Source organism: Mustela nigripes, chromosome 10 (genome assembly GCF_022355385.1).
Source record: "Mustela nigripes isolate SB6536 chromosome 10, MUSNIG.SB6536, whole genome shotgun sequence".
Classification (NCBI taxonomy): domain Eukaryota; kingdom Metazoa; phylum Chordata; class Mammalia; order Carnivora; family Mustelidae; genus Mustela; species Mustela nigripes.
In genome coordinates this window covers 61498366-61520806 of record NC_081566.1, presented here as the reverse complement: position 1 = coordinate 61520806, position 22441 = coordinate 61498366, and the positions used below count along the sequence as shown (strand labels likewise).

Genomic DNA, 22441 nt, shown 5'->3' with positions numbered 1-22441 from the left:
AAACACTGTTTTCCGGAACTATTTAATGAGTATTAAGATGAAATACACCAGGAGCAAGGCCTTCGATGATAGATAAGACACACAGTCTCTGTGCTCGTGCAACTTCTATTTTAGTTGATGGTACCAACCAGAAAACAGAAAAAGTAAACAGATAAATATGTAAAATAATTGACAAATACAAGTTTTATGAAGAAAACACATAGTGGGATCAGAGGATAACAGGGAAGTCTGCTGAAAATTGGACCAGGGCTGCTCTCCTGGGAGGTGATATTTAACTGACATCATAAAGTGAAGGGGGATTCCAGGCAGAGAAAAGAGCACGTACAGAAAGACAGTAAGGCAGGAAAGAACGTTATTTGAGGTACTGAAAGAAAACCAATGTGGCAGAAGACTTCGTGAATGCAGTGGAGTTGGGCTGAGTAATGACAGTGAGGTTGGAGAGATTGAAAGGCCCCAGATCATGCCAGTACTTGGGAGCTGTGGTAAGGAGTTTGGGTTTTATTCTGAGGGCCAGTGAAGGGATGTAAGTAACTGAGTGACATGAAGATACAGTTTGTAGGGAGGGTGAGTGTAATTGTTGTCTCAACAGTAGATTAGAAGGAGACATGATAGAAGCACAAAGACCAGTTAGAAGGCTTTTTCAGTAGTCCAGGCAATATGATGGCAGTGGTGAGACGAACAGGTTCTAAAAACATTTTGCAGATAGATTCGGTGGAATTGGAGATGTATCCAGTATGTTCAGATTTCTGGCTTGAGTGACTGAGTACATAGTGGTACCATTTACTGAGATGGCAGGTTTTGGGATACAGGGGAGTAATATGTTTGATATGAATTCTGAGAGTTCTTTTTGGACATGTTTAAGTTTGAAAGGTCTTTGAGAAATTTTAAGGGAATATGTCACATTGGCTCTGTGAATTTAGGACCCGGTGAGAAAAGTCTGAGCTAGGAAAGTGAATTTAGGAATTGACAGTTTAGAGATACCTAAGCCCATGGCAGTGCTGGAATCATCTAGGAAGAGAATGTAGAGGAAGAAGGGGACCCAGGACCAAATGAAAGATTCCGTTAGAGAAGGTTATGAAGTAGAACAACCAACAAAGTAGAAGGAAAGCCCGGAGAGGAAATGTTTTCAAGAGTGAAGGAGTGGTTGACTTAAGTTCTCTTGAGAGGTCAGTTAAGATGAAGGTAAATATCCACTGGCTGTGTCAACGTAAAAGTCATTGACTTGTCCTTGACAAGAGCCCTTTAGTGATGATCAACGATGGGGGTGTTTGGGTGGCTCAGTGAGTTAAGCCTCCAACTCTTGGTTTTAGCTTTCTGGTCATGATCTCAGTGTCCTGGGATCAAGCCCCACTTTGGGCTCTGCACTCAGTGCAGAGTTTGCTCGTCCTTTCCCTCTGCTCCTCCACCTGCTCGCTTGCTCTCTCTCCCAAGTAAAATTTTAAAAAATAAGAAAAGAAAAGAGAAGAAAAGAAAAAAGATTAACAACAATGGATTAGGCAGTAAGAGATGAGGACAGCGTAACTATTTTAAGAATTTTTGCCTCTAAAAGGGAACAGAAAAAAGGATTTTTTAAAATCCCCAGATAACAATGTAAAATTTTAAAGACTGAAGCAGTAGGTAGGAAGAGAGCAGTGTTACAGGGGAAGTGATTAAGTCCTTGACAAGGAGCAAAAAGGTGGAATTCCTGTCGCTAGTAGAAAAATTGCCCTTTGTTAGAAGGTGGGATCTTCTTCCTCTTATGGTAGAGGCAAGACAGGTTCAGAGGTGGGAGGTTTGATTCCAGAAAGAGAAGAAAAGACACCTCTGAGGGTTTCTGTTTTCCTGCTGACCTGCACTGTGAGATCATCAGCTGAGAGTGAGGATATGGGGGAAGGATAAGGAGTTTAATGAAAGCGGAGCAGGTTGCGGGGGGGGGGGGGTGCCTGGGTGGTTCAGTGGGTTGGGTGTCCAACTCTTGATTTTGGCTCAGGTCGTGATCTTTCTTGTGTGCCTGGGTACACAAAACATTAAGGATTTTATGCTATTTAGGATTATTTGAACATTTAGTGTTTACCTTGGATTTCTGTCTTACTGCCTTCTGAAGAGTTAGCCTTGTTAGCAATTGGGGAACTATACCACTTACTTGGAAGACTCTAATATAAGAATAAAACCTTGTGGCTGGTTTAAATTTAATTCTGTGCTATATGAAGCAAAGACTTGCTCATTAACATAGTTTGTAATTAAAATAGTGAAATTTTGTGTCATGCAATGCTGTTAATTTTTTTTAAGGAGAAGATTAGGGTTTCCCCCTCCCACACGGGCTACTGAGATTTAATGAAGTTTAAGTGTGTACAGTATGATTGGATGTATGAATATATTGCAGAATATTACTTCAGTAAGATTAGCTCACATATCCATTGCTTCATATTGATTTTTAAATAGTGAGAACATTTAACATCTATTCTCTTTGCAACTTGCAAGTATATGATACCGTATTGTGAACTGTAGTGACCGTATTGTAAGATACCCAGTATTTATTCGTCTTGTAACTGGAAGCTTGTACCCTTTTACATCTTCCCATTTCCCCCACTACCCCTGGCAGCCACTATTCTATGCTGTTTCTGTTAGTAACATTCTGTTTTGTGAGTCAGATCATGTAGTATCTTTCTCTGCCCTACCTATTTCACTTAGCATAATGCCCTCAAAGTCCATCCATCCATGTTGTTACAAATGGTAGGACTTCCTTGTTCCCCCCCCTCTTTTTCATGGCAGAATAATATTCCATTGTATGTACACACCACATTACCCATTCATCCATCAGTAGACATTTAGATTGTTACCATGTCTTGCCTATTGTGAATAACGAGACAGTGAATATGGGGGTGCAGAAATCGCTTGGAGAGAATGATTTCATTTCCTTCAAATATATACCCAGAAATTAGAGTGCTCAATCATATGATAGTTCTGTTTTTATTTTTTTGAGTTATCTTCGCACTGTTTTCCATGGTGGATTAGGATTTTTTCTTTTTTTTTTTTTACCATTTTATTGAGGCCTAATTGGCATATAAGCTACTATACATAGATAACTGCTCATTTTACACACTTTGTTGTATGTACATATCTGTGACGTCACCATAGTGAAGATGATCAGAATGGCCTTCATTCCCGAAAGTTGTTTCTTCTTGACACTTTGTAATTTCTCCCCATTCACTCTCTTCCCTTTCCCCTCTCATTAGGCAACTACTGATCCTCAGTTACTATAAATTTGCTTACGTTAAAAAAAAAATGATTTGATATGAAGGAATCATACATTATGTGTTTCCTTCTAGCTTAATTATTTTGAGAGTCAGGCACCTTGTAACTTTATCAATAGTTCATTACTCTCTTGCCTTTTGTATTGTAGGGATACAACACAATTTGTTTATTCATTCACTTTCCACTTTCAGCGACTACAACTAGAGCTACCAAGAATATTTGTGTACAGATATTTGGGGGGATATATGCTCTCATTTCTCTTGTGTAAATACCTAGGAATAGAATGGCTGGGTTATATGGTAGGTGTGTTTTGCTTTTTTTTTTTTTTTTAAGATTTTATTTATTTATTTGACAGAGAGACAGCGAAAGAGGGAGCACAAGCAGGGGAAGTGGGTGAGGGAGAAGCAGGTTTCCCTCTGAGCAGGGAGCCCTATGCAGGCTCAGTCCCAGAACTCTGGGGTCATGACCTGAGCTGAAGGCAGACACTTAATGACTGAGCCACTGGTGCCCGTGTATGTTTTGCTTTTTAAGAAATTGCCAAACTATTTTCCAAATTGGTGTTACCATTTTATGTTCTGAGAAGTATGAGTGTTGAAGTACCTACCTCCACATCCTTGCCTGCACTTGATATGGCCTGTCTTTTAAATTGTAGCCATTCTGATAGGTGTGTAGTCATGTCTCCTGGTTTGAATTTATATTTCCTAATGACTAATAATTTTAACCATCTTTTCATGTATCTGTGTGCCATCCACACATCTTTGTTCAAATCTTTTGCCCATTTTAAATTGAATTGTTTTCTTATAATTGGTTTGAGAGATCTTTGTATATTCTAGATATAAGTTTCTTATCAGATATGTGATTTGGATTCGTTTTCTCTCAGTCTGTTGCTTGACTTTTCAGTTTCTTATCGATGTTTCTCAAAGAGCAGGAATTCTTAATTTTGATGAAGTCCAATTTATCAGCTTTCTCTTTTATGGATAGTTTTTGTTGTTGTAAGAAATCTTTACATAACCCAGAGTCACAAAAATATTCTCATGTTTTCTTCTAAAAGTTTTAGAGTTTTAGGTTTTATATGTAGGTCTGTGATCCATTTTGAGTTAGTTTTTGTAAATGGTGGAGGGGTGAATCACAGTTCATTTTTTTGTGTATAGAATCCAGTATTGTGTGATACTCACGCCAGGTTTTCATCCAGTAGCTTTTGATGGAAGAACTAAAGCAAAACCAAGTTTAAAAGGTTATACCAGGCTGTCCATTTCCTTTGTGTTACCCTTAACTTGTTAGGTTGTACACTTTGCTAGAACTTCTTAAAACAGTATCCTGTGATTGAACTTCTTCAACTTCAAATTTCCAGTCTTTATACTTAACCAGTAAAATGTTATTTATACTCTTTGGAAACATAACATATACTGTAGATAATTATAGCAAAAGTGTAATGGCTAAGCAGAAGATATTGCCAAACCAAGATTCTGGAGACCAGATGATATAAACACATGACATGTGCCCAGACAGAGCACAGTGGAAGGAAACACACAGAAGAGTAAGTGAAACAGGAACTGAAAAAAGCGTCGTAGAAGTGTCTGCTGCTTTTGTTTAATCTGTTAGTCGTTTTCCCCCCTTTATTTAACAAGAGAGGTGCAGTATTAGACCCTAGAATTAATCTGCTAAAAATGTATGTATTGTGTATGTATGAATATGTATATACACACATACCTACACATACATGTATTTTAGGATGGGCTCAAAGAGTAGAAAAATAGCACAGGGTACAGAGAGTTCATCCTGTAATATTGTGCGCCTTATTCAGATGTCAGAAGACAAGCCTTCCCACATAGTCATGAGTCATTACTGTTTAGTTTGGTGGAGAAGATCACTTTTGGGGGAGCTGAGAGCATCTTCTGCCAGGCAGTCATGGGGCATGGACTCGGGAGTTGGATGAATGTGGAGTTCATCCAGTCTTGTTCTACTGCTTACGCACTCAAAGACTACTTTTCAGAGGCCTCAATGCCCTTATTTCTAATACAGTAATATTAATAATTAACTTCTTTTAGGTTAATAAGTTTGTTTTTATTATTTTTTAGGTTAATAAGTTTAAATGAAAAATCATGTTCTAACACCGTACTTAATACACAGTAAGTGTTCAGTATATGTCTGTCATTAGGGGTTTCACCTTTGACACTTATGGCTTATGGCTGGAAGAACCTGTAAATGGATAGGTCAGGGGGAGATTGTTTTTCATTAGATGAAGCAGAGTCTTCCATAACCCCTCCCGACCTCAGCTCCCCATAGAGATTCATTCTGGTGCTATTATTTTACAGCATCCACCAACAGAGGGAAGATAGGTACGTTCAGAAAGTCTGAAACCTGCGTGACTGAACAGTGGCTTTTACATTCCTATATATTATCTAACTAAGTTTATGAAGGCTTGGTTTAGATAGTTTAGATCTACCCTGTGTCCCTTTTGTGGGGAAAGGGAATCATAAATTTGAAAGGAAGGGCTTTTTCAAACAGGATCTCCCTCGTAGTATAACCCTTGTTATAGCCTTTTAAAAAAATGATTTTAGTTATTTTATTTGAGAGAGAGAAAGAGCACAAGTTGGGGGTAGGGGCAGAGAGAGGGAAAACCTTTTTTTTTTTTTTTAAAGTTTTTATTTATTTATTTGAGAGAAAGAGAGCGAGCAAGCATGTATGAGCAGAGGGAGAGGGAGAAGCAGACTCCCCATTGAACAGGAAGCCTGACTGAGGGCTTGATCCCAGGACTCCAGGATCATGACCTTAGCTGGAGGCAGACACTTAACTGATGAGCCACCAAGGTGCCCCAAGAGAGAGAATCTTAAGCAGGCTCCACTTCTGGAGCAGAGCCCAGTCCGGGGCTGTCATATCACAGCCCTGAGATCATGACCTGAGTCAAAATCAAGAGTCAGATGCTTAAGTGACTGAGGCACATAGGTGACCCTAGAGTTCTTTTAATATTTCCTGTATAGATACTAATTAGTATACATATTAATTAAATATTTCCTGTATAGATACTAATTCAGTGTTCATGCCACATGATGTCTTCAGAAACTAGAGATTTAGATGACGTACAGAAAACTGAATAATAGTAGACACCAGCTTTTCTACTTTTTTTTTTTTTTAATTTGTCAGAGCATAAGCAGGGGGAGCAGCAGAGAGAGAGGGAGAAGTGGGCTCCCTGCTGAACAGAAAGCCCAGTGTGGGACTCGATCCCAGGACTCTGGGATCATGACCTAAGCCGAAGGCAGACGCTTAACCGACTGAGCCACCCAGGCTCCCCACTCTTTTTTTTTTTTTTAAGGAATTATTTTAGAGAGAGATTGTGTGCATGTGTACACGTGTGTGCATGGGTAGGGGGTAGAGGGAAGAGGGGGAAACCCAAGGTGTCTCTGGGCTGAGTGCAGGCCTGAGGTGGGGCTCAGTCTCACAAGCCTGAGATCATGACCTGAGCTGTAACCAAGAGTTGGACACTCAACCAGCTGTGCCGCCCACACTCCCTTGTTCTTTTTTAAAAATTATTATTAATATATTTTTTGTTAAATTTGCTTGTATTTTTTTCCTGAAAGACTTGGTGTTGGTGGCATTGTTGTAGTTTAACTTCAGTCCCAAATTCCATGAAATAAAAATCAGAAGTAAAATTTTAGAACGGGTGGAGGGAAGCAGGCCTAGGAGGAAACAGTTTTGACCAGAAAAAAAGGAGAGGGTATGTGTGGTGGGCATTCCTGGACAAGGCCACTCCTGGAGGGCGGGGGAGGCAGCTGGCATCTGCCTCATGCAGGGGAGGGAAGATCCCCTGGGGACCCAACAGAGAGGGTCCCTCTCTTCCTCAGGCTTCCTGTCTCCTGGGGAAAGCTATTAAGGCGGATCAGCCACACCCTCGAACAGGGCTGTCCACTGACCCCTTTCCCTGGTTTGACTCCCCATTCTGTCCACCTGGAAAGTATGTGAGAGATTGGCTTCCTTTGATCCCTCTTTCTGTTGTTTTTCCACTTCACATTTTAAGATTTTATTTACTTATTTGACAGAGAGAGACACAGCGGGAGAGGGAACACAAGCAGGGAGAGTGGGAGAGGGAGAAGCAGTTTACCCGCTGAGCAGGGGGGCTGAGAAAGGGGCTCCGATGCAGGGCTTGATCGGAGGACCCTGGGATCATGGCCTGAGCCACTCAGACGCCCCCTACTCTCCTCTTTTTAGTGTTTATTCAAACTGAGTGTATCACATTCATTTTGATGGATGTAGTGACATCAGCAAATGACTGGAAAGAAACTGTGTAGTCTTTAACCTGACCTTTGCATATTGATATCAGAGAGGAGCCTTATAAGTGATATGTCGTGAGTTCATCCAGAGGATATAGTAAACATTATTTTCCTTTGTAGCGTGAAGTCAGTATTTATTGTTTTCTTATAAGTATTAATAACATATAAACAATCATATATAAATTTTAAAATAATTACATCAGTGTAGGTTTCATAATTAATAAATGTTGTTGTACAAAATTGTGTTTCTTTCTCATTTTTAGATGAAGTCTGTTAACCTTACATTATTACATATAATAGAAGTCCATAGATTATTAAAAGGATAAAAAAATTAATGACAAAATAACTTGAATTCAGATTATAAAATAGCTCAAGCCTATTCAATGAAATGGCTTCACTTATGTCTGAGATTTTGGGGTCTGCTTTTTAGTAATAAAATTTATCTTGCTTATTTTTTAGTAAAACATCTAAGTATTTATAATACTCTATCATCCACAAAGAAATGGTCAACCAAAATCTGCCTATACGATTGCTGGTTGTTTGAAAGCTCTTGTCCTCTTAGAATTGTTTTACCAATTTTGTGTTCAGTGTACATTAGGAAGAATACAGTGTTCTTAAGCAAAACACTTAGTAGAACTAAAACAACTCCAAGCTCCATTGTGTTTATTGATATTTTACTATGGTTCTGTGTAGTTGACCTGAGTTTAAAATATAGAACTAGGAAGGCATACTTTCCACGAGAATCTTAATTTCATTTTGACACAAACACTTCTATTTTAAGAAGGTGAATGGTAGTGATAAATATCAAATCCAAATTTTTTAAAACCAGCAGTACCGCTTTTGTTGATTTTTAAGAGAAAAGATAAAGAGGAGATACCTTAAAGCATAAACAGGTTTGTTCTTTAGGCCTTCTAAAAATTCGTATTATCCCCAAAACCTTGATTCATGCTAAATGTGACTATATTTGAGCAATTGCTTTACTTTCATAATTAAAAAAGACTCTTCCACAAATGTAGCTGTCCTCAGAGAATTATTCAATCAAGAGGTTTATCCAATTTTATTGTATTCACACAACAAAATATTTAATGAGTAGCCATTATATTCCAGACTGTTCTCATTGTAAAGAATCCAGTGATAAACAAAAGAAAGCCCTCACTTTCATGTTCTAGGGACAAATACTAATATACAAATAAATATGTAAAAGAATGTCAGTTTGTGATAAATGCCATAAAAGAAAATCAGAGGCACGCCTGGGTAGCACAGACCGGTAAGTGGCTGACATTTGATTTCGGCTCAGGGTCATGAGATCAAGCCTGGCATTGGGCCCTTTGCTCAGAGGGATGTTTGCTTGAAATCCTCTTTCTCTCCCTCCCTCTGCCCTGCTTGTGCTCCTGCTCGCTCTCTACCTCGCTCAAACAAATAAAATCTTAAAAAAAAAAAAGAAGAAGAAGAAGAAGAAAAGAACCAGAGTAAGAGGACAGAGAGTAATTTTAAATGAACATTGAGAAAGGACTATTTTCCCAGGTTGAAGCATATAAAATCTTTCGCTTGTGTTTTAAAATTTCTAATTTTGGCTTTTGACCATTTCTGTTGTTGCTGAAAATTACTTAGAGAACTTAAGAACTCATTGTACATATTTATACTGACATATGTATACATATGTATACTGACCAGAAAATTTAGCCTCAACTAGTGAATTTAGCATTTATAAATGAAAGTGTCTATGGAGGAATAAAAGCTTCAGTTAACCACTCCTTTACTTCTAGCAGTAAAGTCTGTGGCCCATGAAATTCGGAATTCTGAAGTGGTCTCGGCTTTCGGCAGCCCCTGGGGATCCTGTTGATACAGCACCGAGTTACAGATTATTATTCAGCTGTAGAAGCTTTATGCTTAAGCATTTTCTTACATCTTCCTCTCTCAGTCCATCGAAATCTTGTATTTTTGCCAAATAAAACAAATCCCATACTAATAAGAAGCTATAAATAAAGAGTAGGAGCATGGGTCAGAGCCAGCATCGGCCTTACTCCTTATGTGCACCTCTCAAGAACACCCCAGTGTGTTCACTGTGCCCAAACACACAGCACCGCACAAGCACTGTTGTACAGAGCAGCTCCGGTATGTGAGTGAGGGCGATTTCGTAGAACCGAGCAGTGCAGCAACTCTCTTGGAATTCTGTCTGTTACCGCGGTCAGACACAGAATGTCAAATCCCGCATGCCGTTGGTGGGAGAAGGAAATCCTCCCACCTCTCCTATATAAATCCCCAGAGTTCAACCCACAAGACTGCTCTGAGGTCCCCCACAGGGATTTTATATGCTGTATGCACAGTCTAGCAACTCTCCCGGGGGGATAAAAAAAGAGAAGTGGCTTGAGAGTCCCATCTCTTCTGCTCCTCATGTCCTGTCTGATAAACTTCCTCCTTTTTTGCTTCATTCGTTCATTTATTCATTCAGTAAATGTTCATTGAACACCTGCTACTCCCAGACCTGTGCTACCACAGACTGTATAAAAACGAGTAAGCCCAAATCCTTGCCCTCCCGAAGTTCATTATGGTGGGGAACTGTGACTTGTCAGTATAAAATTACAGCACTGTGGTAGGAACCATCAAAGAGATACATGCAGGATACTCTTAAGATTACAAGTAAAACTACTGCTATTCATAAAGCATTTACTGTGCTAGCTATTTTATGTAAGCTGTTCCATTTAATCCCCTCAGCAGCTTTATGAGGTTGATACTATTACACTATATCACTTGTGCCAGGGACACTCACCTCACCTAGGAAGGAGAAGGTGGTACCAGGGAAAGCTTCTTCATAAACACTCCTTGACTTGATTGTAGAAGGATGAATGAGTAGGGTGGAGAGTGGGAGGAAGATGAGGCAGGGTGGCATCTCACCCAGAGAGAGGCGAAGACGTTAAAGCAGAGGACATGACGGAGAACCTGTTGGGAAACGTAGGCTGGTTCTGGGAGGTAAAGATGGCGGGATCCAGTCATGAAGGCACTTGTGGGCCAGGCTTAAGGAGTTTGGTCCTTACCCTGTAGAACATGGAATATGGCCAGACGTGCATTTCAGGAAGATAACTCTGTAATTGTTTGTACAGGGGTAGAAGAGTGTACTTCTAAAGGAAATGATTTCTTTTAAAGGAAAAAATTCCTCAGCATTATTGTTAGCATTGTTTAAGCACAGACAAGCATTGAACTAAGTTCTTAAAACATCTTACATTTGCAGATTTACATCTATAAAAACCAGAATAATTGTGGGCGCCTGGGTGTTTCAGTCGGTTAAACGTCTGCCTTCTGCTCAGGTCATGATCTCAGGGTCCTGGGATGGAGTCCCACGTTGGGCTTCCTGCTTTCTGCTTCTCCCCCTCCTTGTTCCTCTGCCCTCCCCCTGCTCGTGCTCGCTCTCAAATAAATAAAATTTAAAAAAACCAAAATAATTGTATACCTAAAATATAAATAAAACTACAAAGATAATAAATAAAATTAGCAGCCTGCATTTATGTAAAAGGATCATGTTTTCTTGAAGGAGACCCTACTGACACATGAAGGTGATGCTGACCTTCATGGCGCAGGTTCTTTCAATGTTTCTTTAGACATTTCCTCGCCGTTGAGTACTCTCTGAGAACCCGATTCTCCCTCCAGATTTCTGTCTTTGACCCAATAAGAAAATCTTTGTTCTTAACAGATTTTGGAGAGGAGGGGAAAAGGGTAACTATACCTAATACGCTCCTCTCTCTCTGATCAGTTAAAGGAGTGGTACTGCTGGTATCAAAATCCTAAAAGAATATAATTATGGGCCCCTAAATCGCATGGCAGTTCTAGAATATGCTTAAATCAATTATTTTATCATCAAAGTGAATTCACAGAGATAATTACAGGGAACCGATGGCCTCCAGTATGAGATGCAGAACTAGAGGACTCATTGTTTATCCAGAACAGGGATTTTGTAAACAAGGGAGCCATGGGTGGCTCTGGTAGAGAGTCATTGGCCAAAGCATTTTAAAAAGTCAACAATCTAGGACCCAGAAGTCAACAGATTTTTGTTAATCAGTGACCTTACAGATCCTTGATAATAGACATCATTGTTAACAAACTATACCAGTTATTGTCATTTGTAAGATAAAGTCATATGAACTTGATGAGGACATGAAGGGGTTCCGCTGAGAAAAGTCCTTTTCAGCCATGGTGACAGTAAAGTTTGTGCTTCTCTGCCCTGTGATACAGTGGCCTCTAAATACTGAGGACCTCATAAATTTAAGCCTTTTTTTTTTTTTTAATTCTTATATTCAACTCTGTAGGAGTCCACACTGTTGTATAGTAAGACAGTGAACAAGAAAATTAGATCTTGGTTTGTTCATTGAGGATTCATGGTGTTTCATTTCAGAGGGTGAAGGAGATTTGGAAATGCTGATGAGGAGACTCCTTCAATAATAGCTAACATTGACTGAGCAGTTGCCATGGTCCTGGCAGTGTGCTAACCTCTTCATGTGGAGTCACTGACTTCATCCTCAGAACAGCTTTTATGAAAGCACTATTATTCTATTGCTCATTTTATAGGTAAAGAAAATGAAGCACAGGGAGGTTAAATAACTGAGCAGTGTCCATGGCTAGTAAGTAGCAAAGCCGGGGTTTGAACCCAGCAGGGCCACTGCACAGCCTTAGCCACATGCTGTAGTGGCAGTTGTCTTCAGGTGAGGCGTGCTCAGGTCACATCTGGAGATACTGAATTGGTTCTCGAGATACTGAATTGGCAGCAACCACTGCAGCAGTCTAGGAGGAAGAATGAAGGAAGGGGACGTAAGATACTTGTCTGCTTGAGAAAGTGCCGCTGGCAGGGTTCTCTGGACTACATTGTGAAACTAAGCCTTTTTTGCTTACTGGGGGGTGTTCCTAAATTGTGAGTGAAGCCTGAATAACTTAAGATCTGTTGCAACATCATAAACATAAGGGGATAAATATTACCTACCACTCACCTGAATCTTAATGTAGTTTTGATTGTATTTCTCCTAACTTATTGACAGAAATCAGTGGGGAAATAAGTATCTTTTTTTTTTAAAGATTTTATTTATTTATTTGACAGAGAGAGAGAGAGAGATCACAAGTAGGCAGAGAGGCAGGCAGAGAGGAAGGGAAGCAGGCTCCCTGCTGAGCAGAGAGCACCATGTGGGGCTTGATCCCAGGACCCTGAGATCATGACCTGAGCCGAAGGCAGAGGCCTCAACCCACTGAGCCACCCAGGTGCCCCGGAAATAAGTATCTTAAAGAATTAAATTCCAGTCTGTATCCTCAGTTACACTTATATCCAAGAGTTGTCGCAACAACAGCTGCTTAGAATAAATCTACAAATAGAACTCATACATAGGACCACAGAATCCTTCCTTCAGGGGCATGGTTTCAGAGTTGGAGGATAGTTAAAGGATAAATCAGTACACAAATTTGTAGGTATTCCTAAAATTAAAGTGGTGTGTCCTTATTGGCATCAGTACATACTGAACCCTGCTGGACTGTGGAGAAGGGAGAAACTGACCCCAACGACACAACACTCTACACAGCTGTTCCCAGCCTTCCCCCACCTGTTAGCACTCAGTGTTAATTTCATGGGTTGAATTAAGGCATGTAAGTGCATTAAATAATTTTAAAAAACAACTGCTGCTTGCTGTTGGTCAGTGGGGAAAGAAAAAACAGGAGCTGTCATTTTCCTGCCAAATGCTGCTCTAATTGACAAGGACAAGAAACATATTATGAATAAATGAAATTCTTATGCCACACTAGAAAAAAAGAGCAGCTGAGCCCCCCCAAAGGATTTTATATCCTGTTATCAGACAATGAAAGAAAATAATTTCATATAAATGGCTGCATTAGTCAGTGTCATAAATAGAAAGTAAGTCCCCACTTCTTTAAAAAAGCAGCTAGAAATATTTTCCCTTCGAGAATAGAGTAGTTATGTATTTGGTAAATCATATATAATATTGGGGATGTTTTTCACATTAAAGAGAATTTCCATAGTAGCCCCCTTGTAATCTTTTATGGCTAAAGTTATGAAGAAAATCAAGATATGGTAAAACTGGTCATGTTTCAAGATTTGATTTTCCTTTTCTGTTTGATCACCCTATCTGAATCCCCATAACTTGAATGTAAATTTGCATGTATAAAAATGTATGGATATCCAAGTCATCTCTTAGGAGAACTTTAAGTGTAAGTAGGAAATCTTTTTCTAACCAAAAAAAAAAAAAAAAGAAAAAGAAAAAATTAATATCGAAATCTGCCTTTTCTCATCCCTCCACATCCAAAACTGTCACCATGTATTGTAATTATACTTCCTAAAACTTTCTAGAGTCTTCTCTCCAGCCCTATTGCCATCCTCTGAATGAGACATGCTTTACCATTTGTGTTAAATCAGCAGGCCCTCTTTATTCTCTTTGTCATATCCACCTCCTCACTGAAGTCATCCATCTACGTGGGTCCTCCCCACCCCCGAAACCCTTCATTGACTTTTATTAAATCCAACTTCCTTATCTTGGCGAAGAGGGCTCTGCCTCCACGAGCTGGTCCTTGCTTACTTTTCCTGCCTCAGTTGCTGCCACTTTCCCAGACACCCTAAGATCCAACTTAGCAGTAATTCCCCAGTAGACCTCCCCGTGGAGCCACAATACATATATACCTTTATCCAAACATGTATCTTTGAAAATATAATTCCCTCCACCACATCCTTTTTTGTCACATTCCAAGAAGTGCCGTGATCTAAACACAGAAATTTCAGCCCCTAATTGGGGCTGAACAGAGTTGACTTGAATACAACTTAAATCACTAGTTTGTTAGTGTATGTATCTTACCGTGATACATGTGTACTTGAAGCTTTGTTCACTCCCCAGTTCCTGCCTCAAAACTAAAGAGTTTATTTTTCCAACTGCTGGAAGTCCTGCCAGTCATCTTCAGGAATTGCCTTGTCCCCAACTCAGGACAACTGTGAAGGGGCTTTCCTGGTTTTCTGTGGGGTCATCTGAGGCTCTGAGAGCGCATCAGTGCCTTACTTCTCCCCCTGTTATGTCTCTTCCTTTTCTCAAGGAACACTCCCTGAAAAACCTCCTATAAGCAATCTGTGTGCTTGCTGGGAAGCCCAACCTATAACATGTTTGTCTTGTTGATATTTTCTTTTCTGTTCTAGATCTTGTGAGATTATGGTTTGCTAAAATTTTACTAATTCAAGGTCATTTCATCAGACATGTATTGAGTACCTGCTCCATGCTGGACCTTGTGCCACATGTGATGTCAACAAATTAAGACTTATGTCCTGAAGAAGTTTACAGTCCAGTTGAGGGGACAGTTACATTCAGAATTATACTATACCATCTTCAGAATAATCTTTTGAACTAAACTTCAATAATTTATAAAATCAAAGGCATGCAGTGTGGTGTTGCAAAGAACAAAAGGAAGTTATCTCAGGGAAATGAAAATAAACAAATGGAGTGAAATTTTAGAAGGTTACGGAATTTTTCTCTATGATTCTGGAAGCCTTTAGGGAAAAGGTGGTTTTGTTTTGTTTTGTTTTGTTTTTCCCCAGTTTGTATTTTTATTTTTTTTGAAAGATTTTATTTATTTATTTGACAGTGAGAGAGGGAACACAAGTAGGGGAAGTGGGAAAGGGAGAAGCAGGCTTCCCCCAGAGCAGGGATCCTTAGGTGGGGCTGGATCCCAGGACCCTGGGATCATGACCTGAGCCAAAGGCAGATACTTAACTGAGCCACCCAGCCACTCCTCACTTTTTATTTTGAAGTAAGTTCAAGCTTCAGAAAAGTTATAGTACTGAACTCCCATACACCTTTATATGCATTAATAAATTTTTAACATTTTTTCCACTTGCTTTAACTTTGTACACATCTACATGCACACTATTTTTGCAAACTCTCTGAAGTTAAATATATCCTGTCACTTTATCCCTTTGTACCTGTCACTTTATCCCTTTGTACTGTAGTGTGTATTAAAAAGAAAAAAAAGGATATTCACTTTAAAAAAAGTTTCTATATTCACTTCTGTAACTACAATATAGTTATCAGATTGAAGATATTTGATACTTTAATCTTACAGTCCAGATTCAAATTGTTAATCATCCCAAAGAAGATGAGCTTTAAGAAGAGTCCTAGAACTTCACATTTGTAACTCAAACTAAAAATTGTTTGAAGTAAGCCATAGAAGAGCTCAGAACTTTACTAACTTGATTAAAATGCCCTAGTGAAGGGGGAGCCACTTCTGACTTTGGAATGGGGAAGCATGGATACGCCCAAGTTACCAGTAAAGGTGTGACTAAGTGAGCCTACTCTGGAGAGCTCATTTCTCGAGGTGACTTTCGAATGAGACCGTGTGTCCGGAATCCAGGGACCGTGGGTTTCCTTGAGCTCCTGTGTAAAGCACCTTGTTGCTTGGTCTTCACGGTGCTTAAGTTTAACGATGTTCTTCGGGGCCATCCGTCATGCACAGGCTCCGGCCCAGGGGCTGGCAGGTGGGGGAGGGGGCCAGGGACCGCTCAGGTAGCCTGGATCGGTGGAGACTCCTCTCCCCACACAGAAAGCGGGGCTGCCTAGCTGGGGCGTCGCTGGGAGGCCATGCCCCGCGTGCGGCTTCCGGTCTCTTCCGCGGGGCGCCGGGACTCCGCTACGTCATTTCCGGCGGCGCTGGGCGTGGTCTGTTGGGAGTTGGCGGCTGCCGCGGCAGCCAAAGGCCTGCCAGTGGAGGTGGGGGAAGCCCGGCGGCCCTGGACAGCATGGCTTCCCCGCTGGAGCTGGAGCAGGACGTGCAGGGGAAAGTGGATTCGTTTCGAGCCCGCATCGCGCAGGAGGCCGAGGATCTGGTGTCCACCTTCTTCCCTCAGAAGTTGTCGGAGCTGGACAGTCGGGTCCAGGAGCTGCGCCTGCAGGACCTGTCCAGGATCCGCTCGGTGCCCGCCGTGGAGCCCGCCGCCGTGCCCGACCCCGCGGGGGACGCGCCCAACCCGGACCCGCCGCCGCCGCTGCAGCCCCAGTCCTCGCCCAAGGTGCCGGCCCTGCCCGAGGGCGAGAGGCAGCTGCTGCGGAGCAACCAGCATCTGGTGGAGCTGATTGAGCGGGTAAAGCCCGAGATCGAGCTGCTGAGAGAGAAGTGCAACACGGTGCGGATGTGGGTGCAGCTGCTCATCCCGAAGGTGGAGGACGGCGACAACTTCGGCGTGTCCATCCAGGAGGACACCGTGGACCAGCTGTGGACCGTGGAGAGCACCGCAGCCTCCTACCTGCGTCGCTTCTCCACCTACTACAACACCAGGGCCAAGCTGGTGTCCAAGATCGTGAAGTACCCCCAGGTGGAAGATTACCGCCGCACGGTGGCCGAGGTGGACGAGAACGAGTATCTGAGCGTGCGCCAGATCCTGCTGCACGTTCGGAACCAGTACGCCACCTTGCACGACGTGATCCTCAAAAACATCGAGAAGATCAAAACCCCTCGGAGCACCAACACTGACAACCTCTACTGAGGGCCTTTCTCCACCCCTCTTTCCTTCAGGAGGTGGTCCAGCTGTTTAGGCAGCCAAAAGGGGTTCTTAATGACTCTACAGGTGACGAAGCGACTGGAAATGTGCGTTACGTTTAATGACAGTTTCCTACGGCTTATCCTCACACTCAGTCCTTGTGGTGTAGCTGTTACTTGCTTTTCCTTTCCTCGAGAGGGTGAGGGTTGGGTTGGCCAAGGAGGAGGACTGCTGTTTTCCAAAGCAGTTTTGTAGATGAATGTTGGCCAGGGTTCTTCTTTATGGCATTGGTGACATTGGATGGTTTCAGGGGTTACTCAAAGAAAAATCTAAAGTTCAAAAGAAAGTTAAGTGAAGTCTTTCCTGAGGTTCTGCTGTATGTTACTTTGTTCAAACCTCAGAAATGCTCCTTTTACCGCCATCGTTTGTTTTTTGCAAGGCAAGGGGTTTAAAGGGATGTGTTTAGGTCATTGTATGTCTCCAGTTTGGCAGATTGAAATAAAACTTGGTTTTAACATTTTATGATGTACTAAGTGTGCTTATCTGAACTGTAATCTTCAGAGGTATAGGATTTCTGTCCTCATTTGGACTCATACCCTTGATATTTTTCGGCTCTGATGTGTAAGAAAAATGAGCGTATAAAGAGTAACAGATCTTCATTGTTCCAAAGAAATGGACTGCCGTGCCTCCCTTAGAATGAAAAGGACTCTATGAAAACTGCTTCCTTGCACAGCTTTCTACCATCTCTGCATCTTCCGGTTTCCTTTCACACAGCGTAGAATTCCTTCTGTGTATTCATTTATCTCCTGCGTTCCTGCTGAATCTTTTAAGCTATGTATCATGTTTACTTTTTTTCTCCTCAGTTGAATTTCATCTCTCTTCCCCTTTTGTCTCTTGAGATGTCTCTTATGGCTTCTCATTTGAATTTCTGTCCCGCGTTATATGAATTACTGTTTATATTTAAAGACTCTAAAATATGACTTTGAGTTTTTTCCTCCTGCTTTTGCTGCCTGGTTGAGGGGAAACCATTATCTTTTCAGCCATGATCTATACTGTTGATATTTTTCATTTCTAGATTCCAGTTTCAGGTACAGTGAATTATTGCATTTTATGTCACCTCATGCATTAGAGTGAATTTCTTCTGATATGATTAATCCTTTGTCCATCATGGTTTTTGTTCAGAATTTTAGTTTTTTGATAATAAATACACTTCAGTCAGCTTAAGTATGTCTATTCAGAACACCTTTTCTTAGTATTACTGTCATTCAAGGATCTTCATCACTCAGAAACACCAGGTGTGGAGGTTATGTAATAACACATTTGGAAAAAGCACGAGTGTGAGTTATTTTTGATACCTCTTTATAATAGGAGTGAGATTATTTCTGTGCACAATGGATAGCTTTTTCTCTTTTTCCCATTTATCTAACAACTTGTGCCCTGAATCCCTGTAATATTTTTGAAACTTTATGCATACATAAGTATGACCTTAATTTTTAAAAACATTGTATAGTAATGCTTTCATGCAATAAATTATTTCTCAAATGAGTTTTTGGTGGGAAAATGATGAGGGATTAAGTTTAAAACTTATTTCCCATTGAAATTTCTTGTCTATATAAGATTCTCTGAAACGAGGTGACCATATAAAAGAGGCCATATCTATTTTAAAACTTACTTGTAATTCTACCTTTTCCCTTTTTTTTTTTTTTTTTAAAGAATATCTTTGTAAGGATATAGTTCTTGCTATAAATGCAGTTACCTTCTGAACTTGCTTATGGGTAAGGTCAAAACATGAATAATTTCATCTCTTCTTTCCCCATTTAATGAGTGAAATGACTTCTGAAGCAAGTGTGTTTTGGTTGCCAAGGGCGAAAACTGGCATGAACCTTTATGTACAGACTTGACTTTACATGTTGTTGTAAAAACATTTCATATTTATCAGCAAGAATTGTTTAAAATGTAAAGCAGCGATGTTTTCTTTTGCATGTTTTTTTAGACAAGTTATATTTCCAAGTTTGAACTACACCACATTATTTGTGGTGGGTAGTTTTTTGTTTTTCTGAAGTGGTAGGATACCTGTTAGGTTTTCCTGAGGTTGGCGTCAGTATGTATCTGTCTAGGAAGTGTCTGATGATTCCTGGCATTTCTTCTTTCATTTTCCTTATGTGTTTCACTTGAAGGAATGAAAAGACATTTCTCCATGAGGAAAGTGAGTTGGAGACATAAAATTCTGTTGCAGTTACCTTTGATTTTTAAAATTTTATTTATAGTTTTATCTAGAAACTGCACATTGGTCCTGTTCTTACGAAATGGAGATGAACATTTTTCTATTCCAACCTGTATAGATTAGAAAGGTTTATCAACTGACTTAGTAGAAGCTTTATTTCAGAAGTAAACTAGAAAATGATATCCAGGCAAAAAAAGTTTATCCTTTCACTGAACTTCTGAAAAGACTGTCTTTCCAACCTGACTTTGAGTTTTTTCCTCCTGTAGCAACATCAACAACAAAAGAAATGATTGAAAAATCTCTATTTGCATTTGACGGTTCCCCTAGAGAGTTCTCTATTTTCCTTGTAAGGTGTTATATCCGAATCACAAAAGTGGCAGGAACCCTACTGTCGCTTCATACAATTTGGCAGGCATTTAATGGCACACAAATTTGTAAGGGACAGTGTTAAGGGAAGTCCACACTTGCTTAGTTTTCAAGCATAGTTAATCTTCTAAGGTTTAAAATACCTCTTCCATGCATGATACAACTATCATCTTCTGCTTGTTTCTTTTATTCTGAAGCGGTCAGTCCTGTGCCAGACTGAAACAAATAGTCTCTAGCACCCAGGCATGTCTTTTACTAAGAACATATGCTTGTCCTTTGTAGGTAAGGGTTTTTGATATTTGTATTTTCCCCCTGTTCTAATAATGTATCAAACCAAATTGAAGTTGGAATGCTTTTTATAAAGTCTCTTCTGCAAAAATTAGGCCCTTTGTGATTTTCCCTTTTTTGAGAATGGTTGCAAATCTCTTAAAACAATAGACTTATTTTAAAAGTTGGTGTAAAAACATGGTTTCTAATGTATGTTATTTGCCTATTATTAGTACTTACATCTCCATTTTTGTTCCTGTTAAAAATACCACTGAATTGAGAGAATGTTCTGATGTTTTATTCTTTAAAAATAGTTCTAAAAACTTACTTGGGGGTTAAATAATTTTAGTTTTAAATTACTTTTGTACTTTGTGAAGGCTACTAACTCAAATTTGATTGGAAACTTGGAAATTGATAGATGTGGCCTTTAGAAATGAGTGAAAAATACCTTTCTTAAATCATATAAATGATGTAGAAAAGGCTTAATTTTAACATTTAAACTTTGGAGCTTAGAGGGTTTTTAAAAAATTACTGAATTGTTTATAGATTCCTGGGTTGTTAGAGGCAAAAAATTTTATCGTTTTTACGAAGTTTTCATGTGTCTGCAGAATTCTTAACCAAATGGCCTTAACCATTAATAGAGAACTGTGTGACCTGTTTTAAAGTTTAAAAGAACTATCTTAACCCTCAATTGGAAAAATAATGAAGAAATGACTTAGAACTGTCTAGGTCAAAATTACTGAAGTGTCTGTGTGGGTTTCATTTATTTTAAAGAATACATGAGTGTTTTTAAATCGTTGCAAATTTATGATGCGTATTTCTATAGAGGATAAGCATTTGTATTTAAACCCAATCTTACCAATTATAATTTCATTTGAGTGATACCCCAGATTCAGTTAGCAATAGATAAACCCCCTTTCATTCTGTTTTTCAGGGGTCCTTATGGCTCTGTCTTTTAAGGATGAGAATATTTGTCTGAGTCAGGGATTGTAACTAGAGTGTGGAAAATAGAGATCTGGTAGCCAGGAGGACATGTGCCTAGATGATTGGGAGAATGTCTAGGTATTCAGATTAATATTGTACTCTGCTTTTGGTTTGGGGTTCCCTATGGCATTAGCATATAGCTGTAATTATTATTTAGAGCTTATCCCCCCCAAGAAAAGCGTATTAATTACCTGTTTAAAATTTGTACAAGAAAGCAATTACATTATTTTATACTGATTAGATGAGTTGTTCCTGCTTGCATGATTTGTTATGAATAGGAGGGAATCCTACTTCCTCTGTCAACATTTAAACATCTCTGAAAGATCCTATTGTGCACTGACATCAAGGCATTTTTTAGAAATTACTGATCTTTTTGAAGAAAACAAAGGACTCAGTCAGTTAAGAAACAGGTGCTGGACCACCCTTGTTCTCCCGAGTTGGAAAACTGCACTAACACATGAGTATCTGCCCACCTTGAACTGAAATTGTTCATGGGAAACAGAATATACATTTAGGAGTTTCATGACTTACCTTTTCATCAACAATAATAGGTGCTTTATATTAGATGACCATACATTTGTCTGTTGTTTTCTTTATTGGGCTAAGTCTCTCTTTTTTTTTTAAAGATTTTATTTATTTATTTGAGAGAAAGCACACGCCAGCAAGGGGAGGGGCAAAGGGGGAAAGAGAAGGACAAGCAGACTCCACGCTGAGCAGGAGCCCGGTACCGGCTGGAGCTCCCGACCCTGAGATCATGACCTGAGCGGAAATCAAGAGTTGCGGGTCAGTTAGCTGCTTAACCGACTGAGCCACCCGGGTGCCCCCTGTTGTGTGAAAACTAATTTCCTTAAGGTCAGTTAGCAGAATTTTATCAGTGAAGCTTAGTGAGCCCCGTCATTCACATTTAAAATGTCTTGCTGATAAGCTAAATTTAATGAATTCTGTCACATAGAGAATGTCAAGTGTTATTTTTACTCATTCATGAAAAGCTGGCAGGTGCTGATGAACAGGAGGTGAACCTATAATCAGAATTCGATTCCTTTCACAATTTGGCCATTTGTTCTAGCTTTGTTACGCAAACTCACTTTTACAAAGTTTCACAACCTTATGTCAGAAACCATAACATTTGCTTCAAATACTATTGCTTTCAAAGTGTAAACCATTTGGAAATTGTTGAATATAGTTTTCAATTTAAATTTTTTGAGATTCAGAGATGTACTTTCGCCTGTTAATTTTACAGATGGAGAAATTAAGACCTAGAAAGTTACATAGTGTCATAACTCATCACAAAGCAAAGTCAAGAAGCCAAACCCTCTTCCATTTCAGGCCAGTGGTCTTTTCACTGTTCTACACTATCTCCCTATTATCAGTAAATGAGATTATGTTAAAAGAGAGTTCTTCTAGAAACATACAAACAGAGAATTCCACAAATTAATGTGTCCTTATGATGTGGTATGTTACTTAGTCCACAGAATTTAAGAGAAGTTGCAATGTTTCTAAACCTGCAAAATTTGACTTAAGATTGTGTAAAGAAAAATTTTTTAAATCTCTAAATTTATGTTAAATGTAATTTGGTTATAAAAATAATTCTTACTGAAC

The 22441-nt window shown here is 39.7% G+C and overlaps 2 protein-coding genes across 2 annotated transcripts in view; both read left to right on the top strand.

Annotated features, from left to right (window-relative positions):
• The window catches only part of ATF6 (activating transcription factor 6), a 208974-nt gene that overhangs the window by 111359 nt on the left and 75174 nt on the right, over positions 1-22441 (top strand). The gene's annotated exons all lie outside the window — the stretch shown is intronic.
• Positions 16096-17007, top strand: LOC132026221 (proteasome activator complex subunit 3-like). Its single transcript, XM_059414126.1, has one exon. The coding sequence runs from the start codon at positions 16264-16266 to the stop codon at positions 17005-17007; it is 744 nt and encodes a 247-aa protein (XP_059270109.1). The 5' UTR covers positions 16096-16263.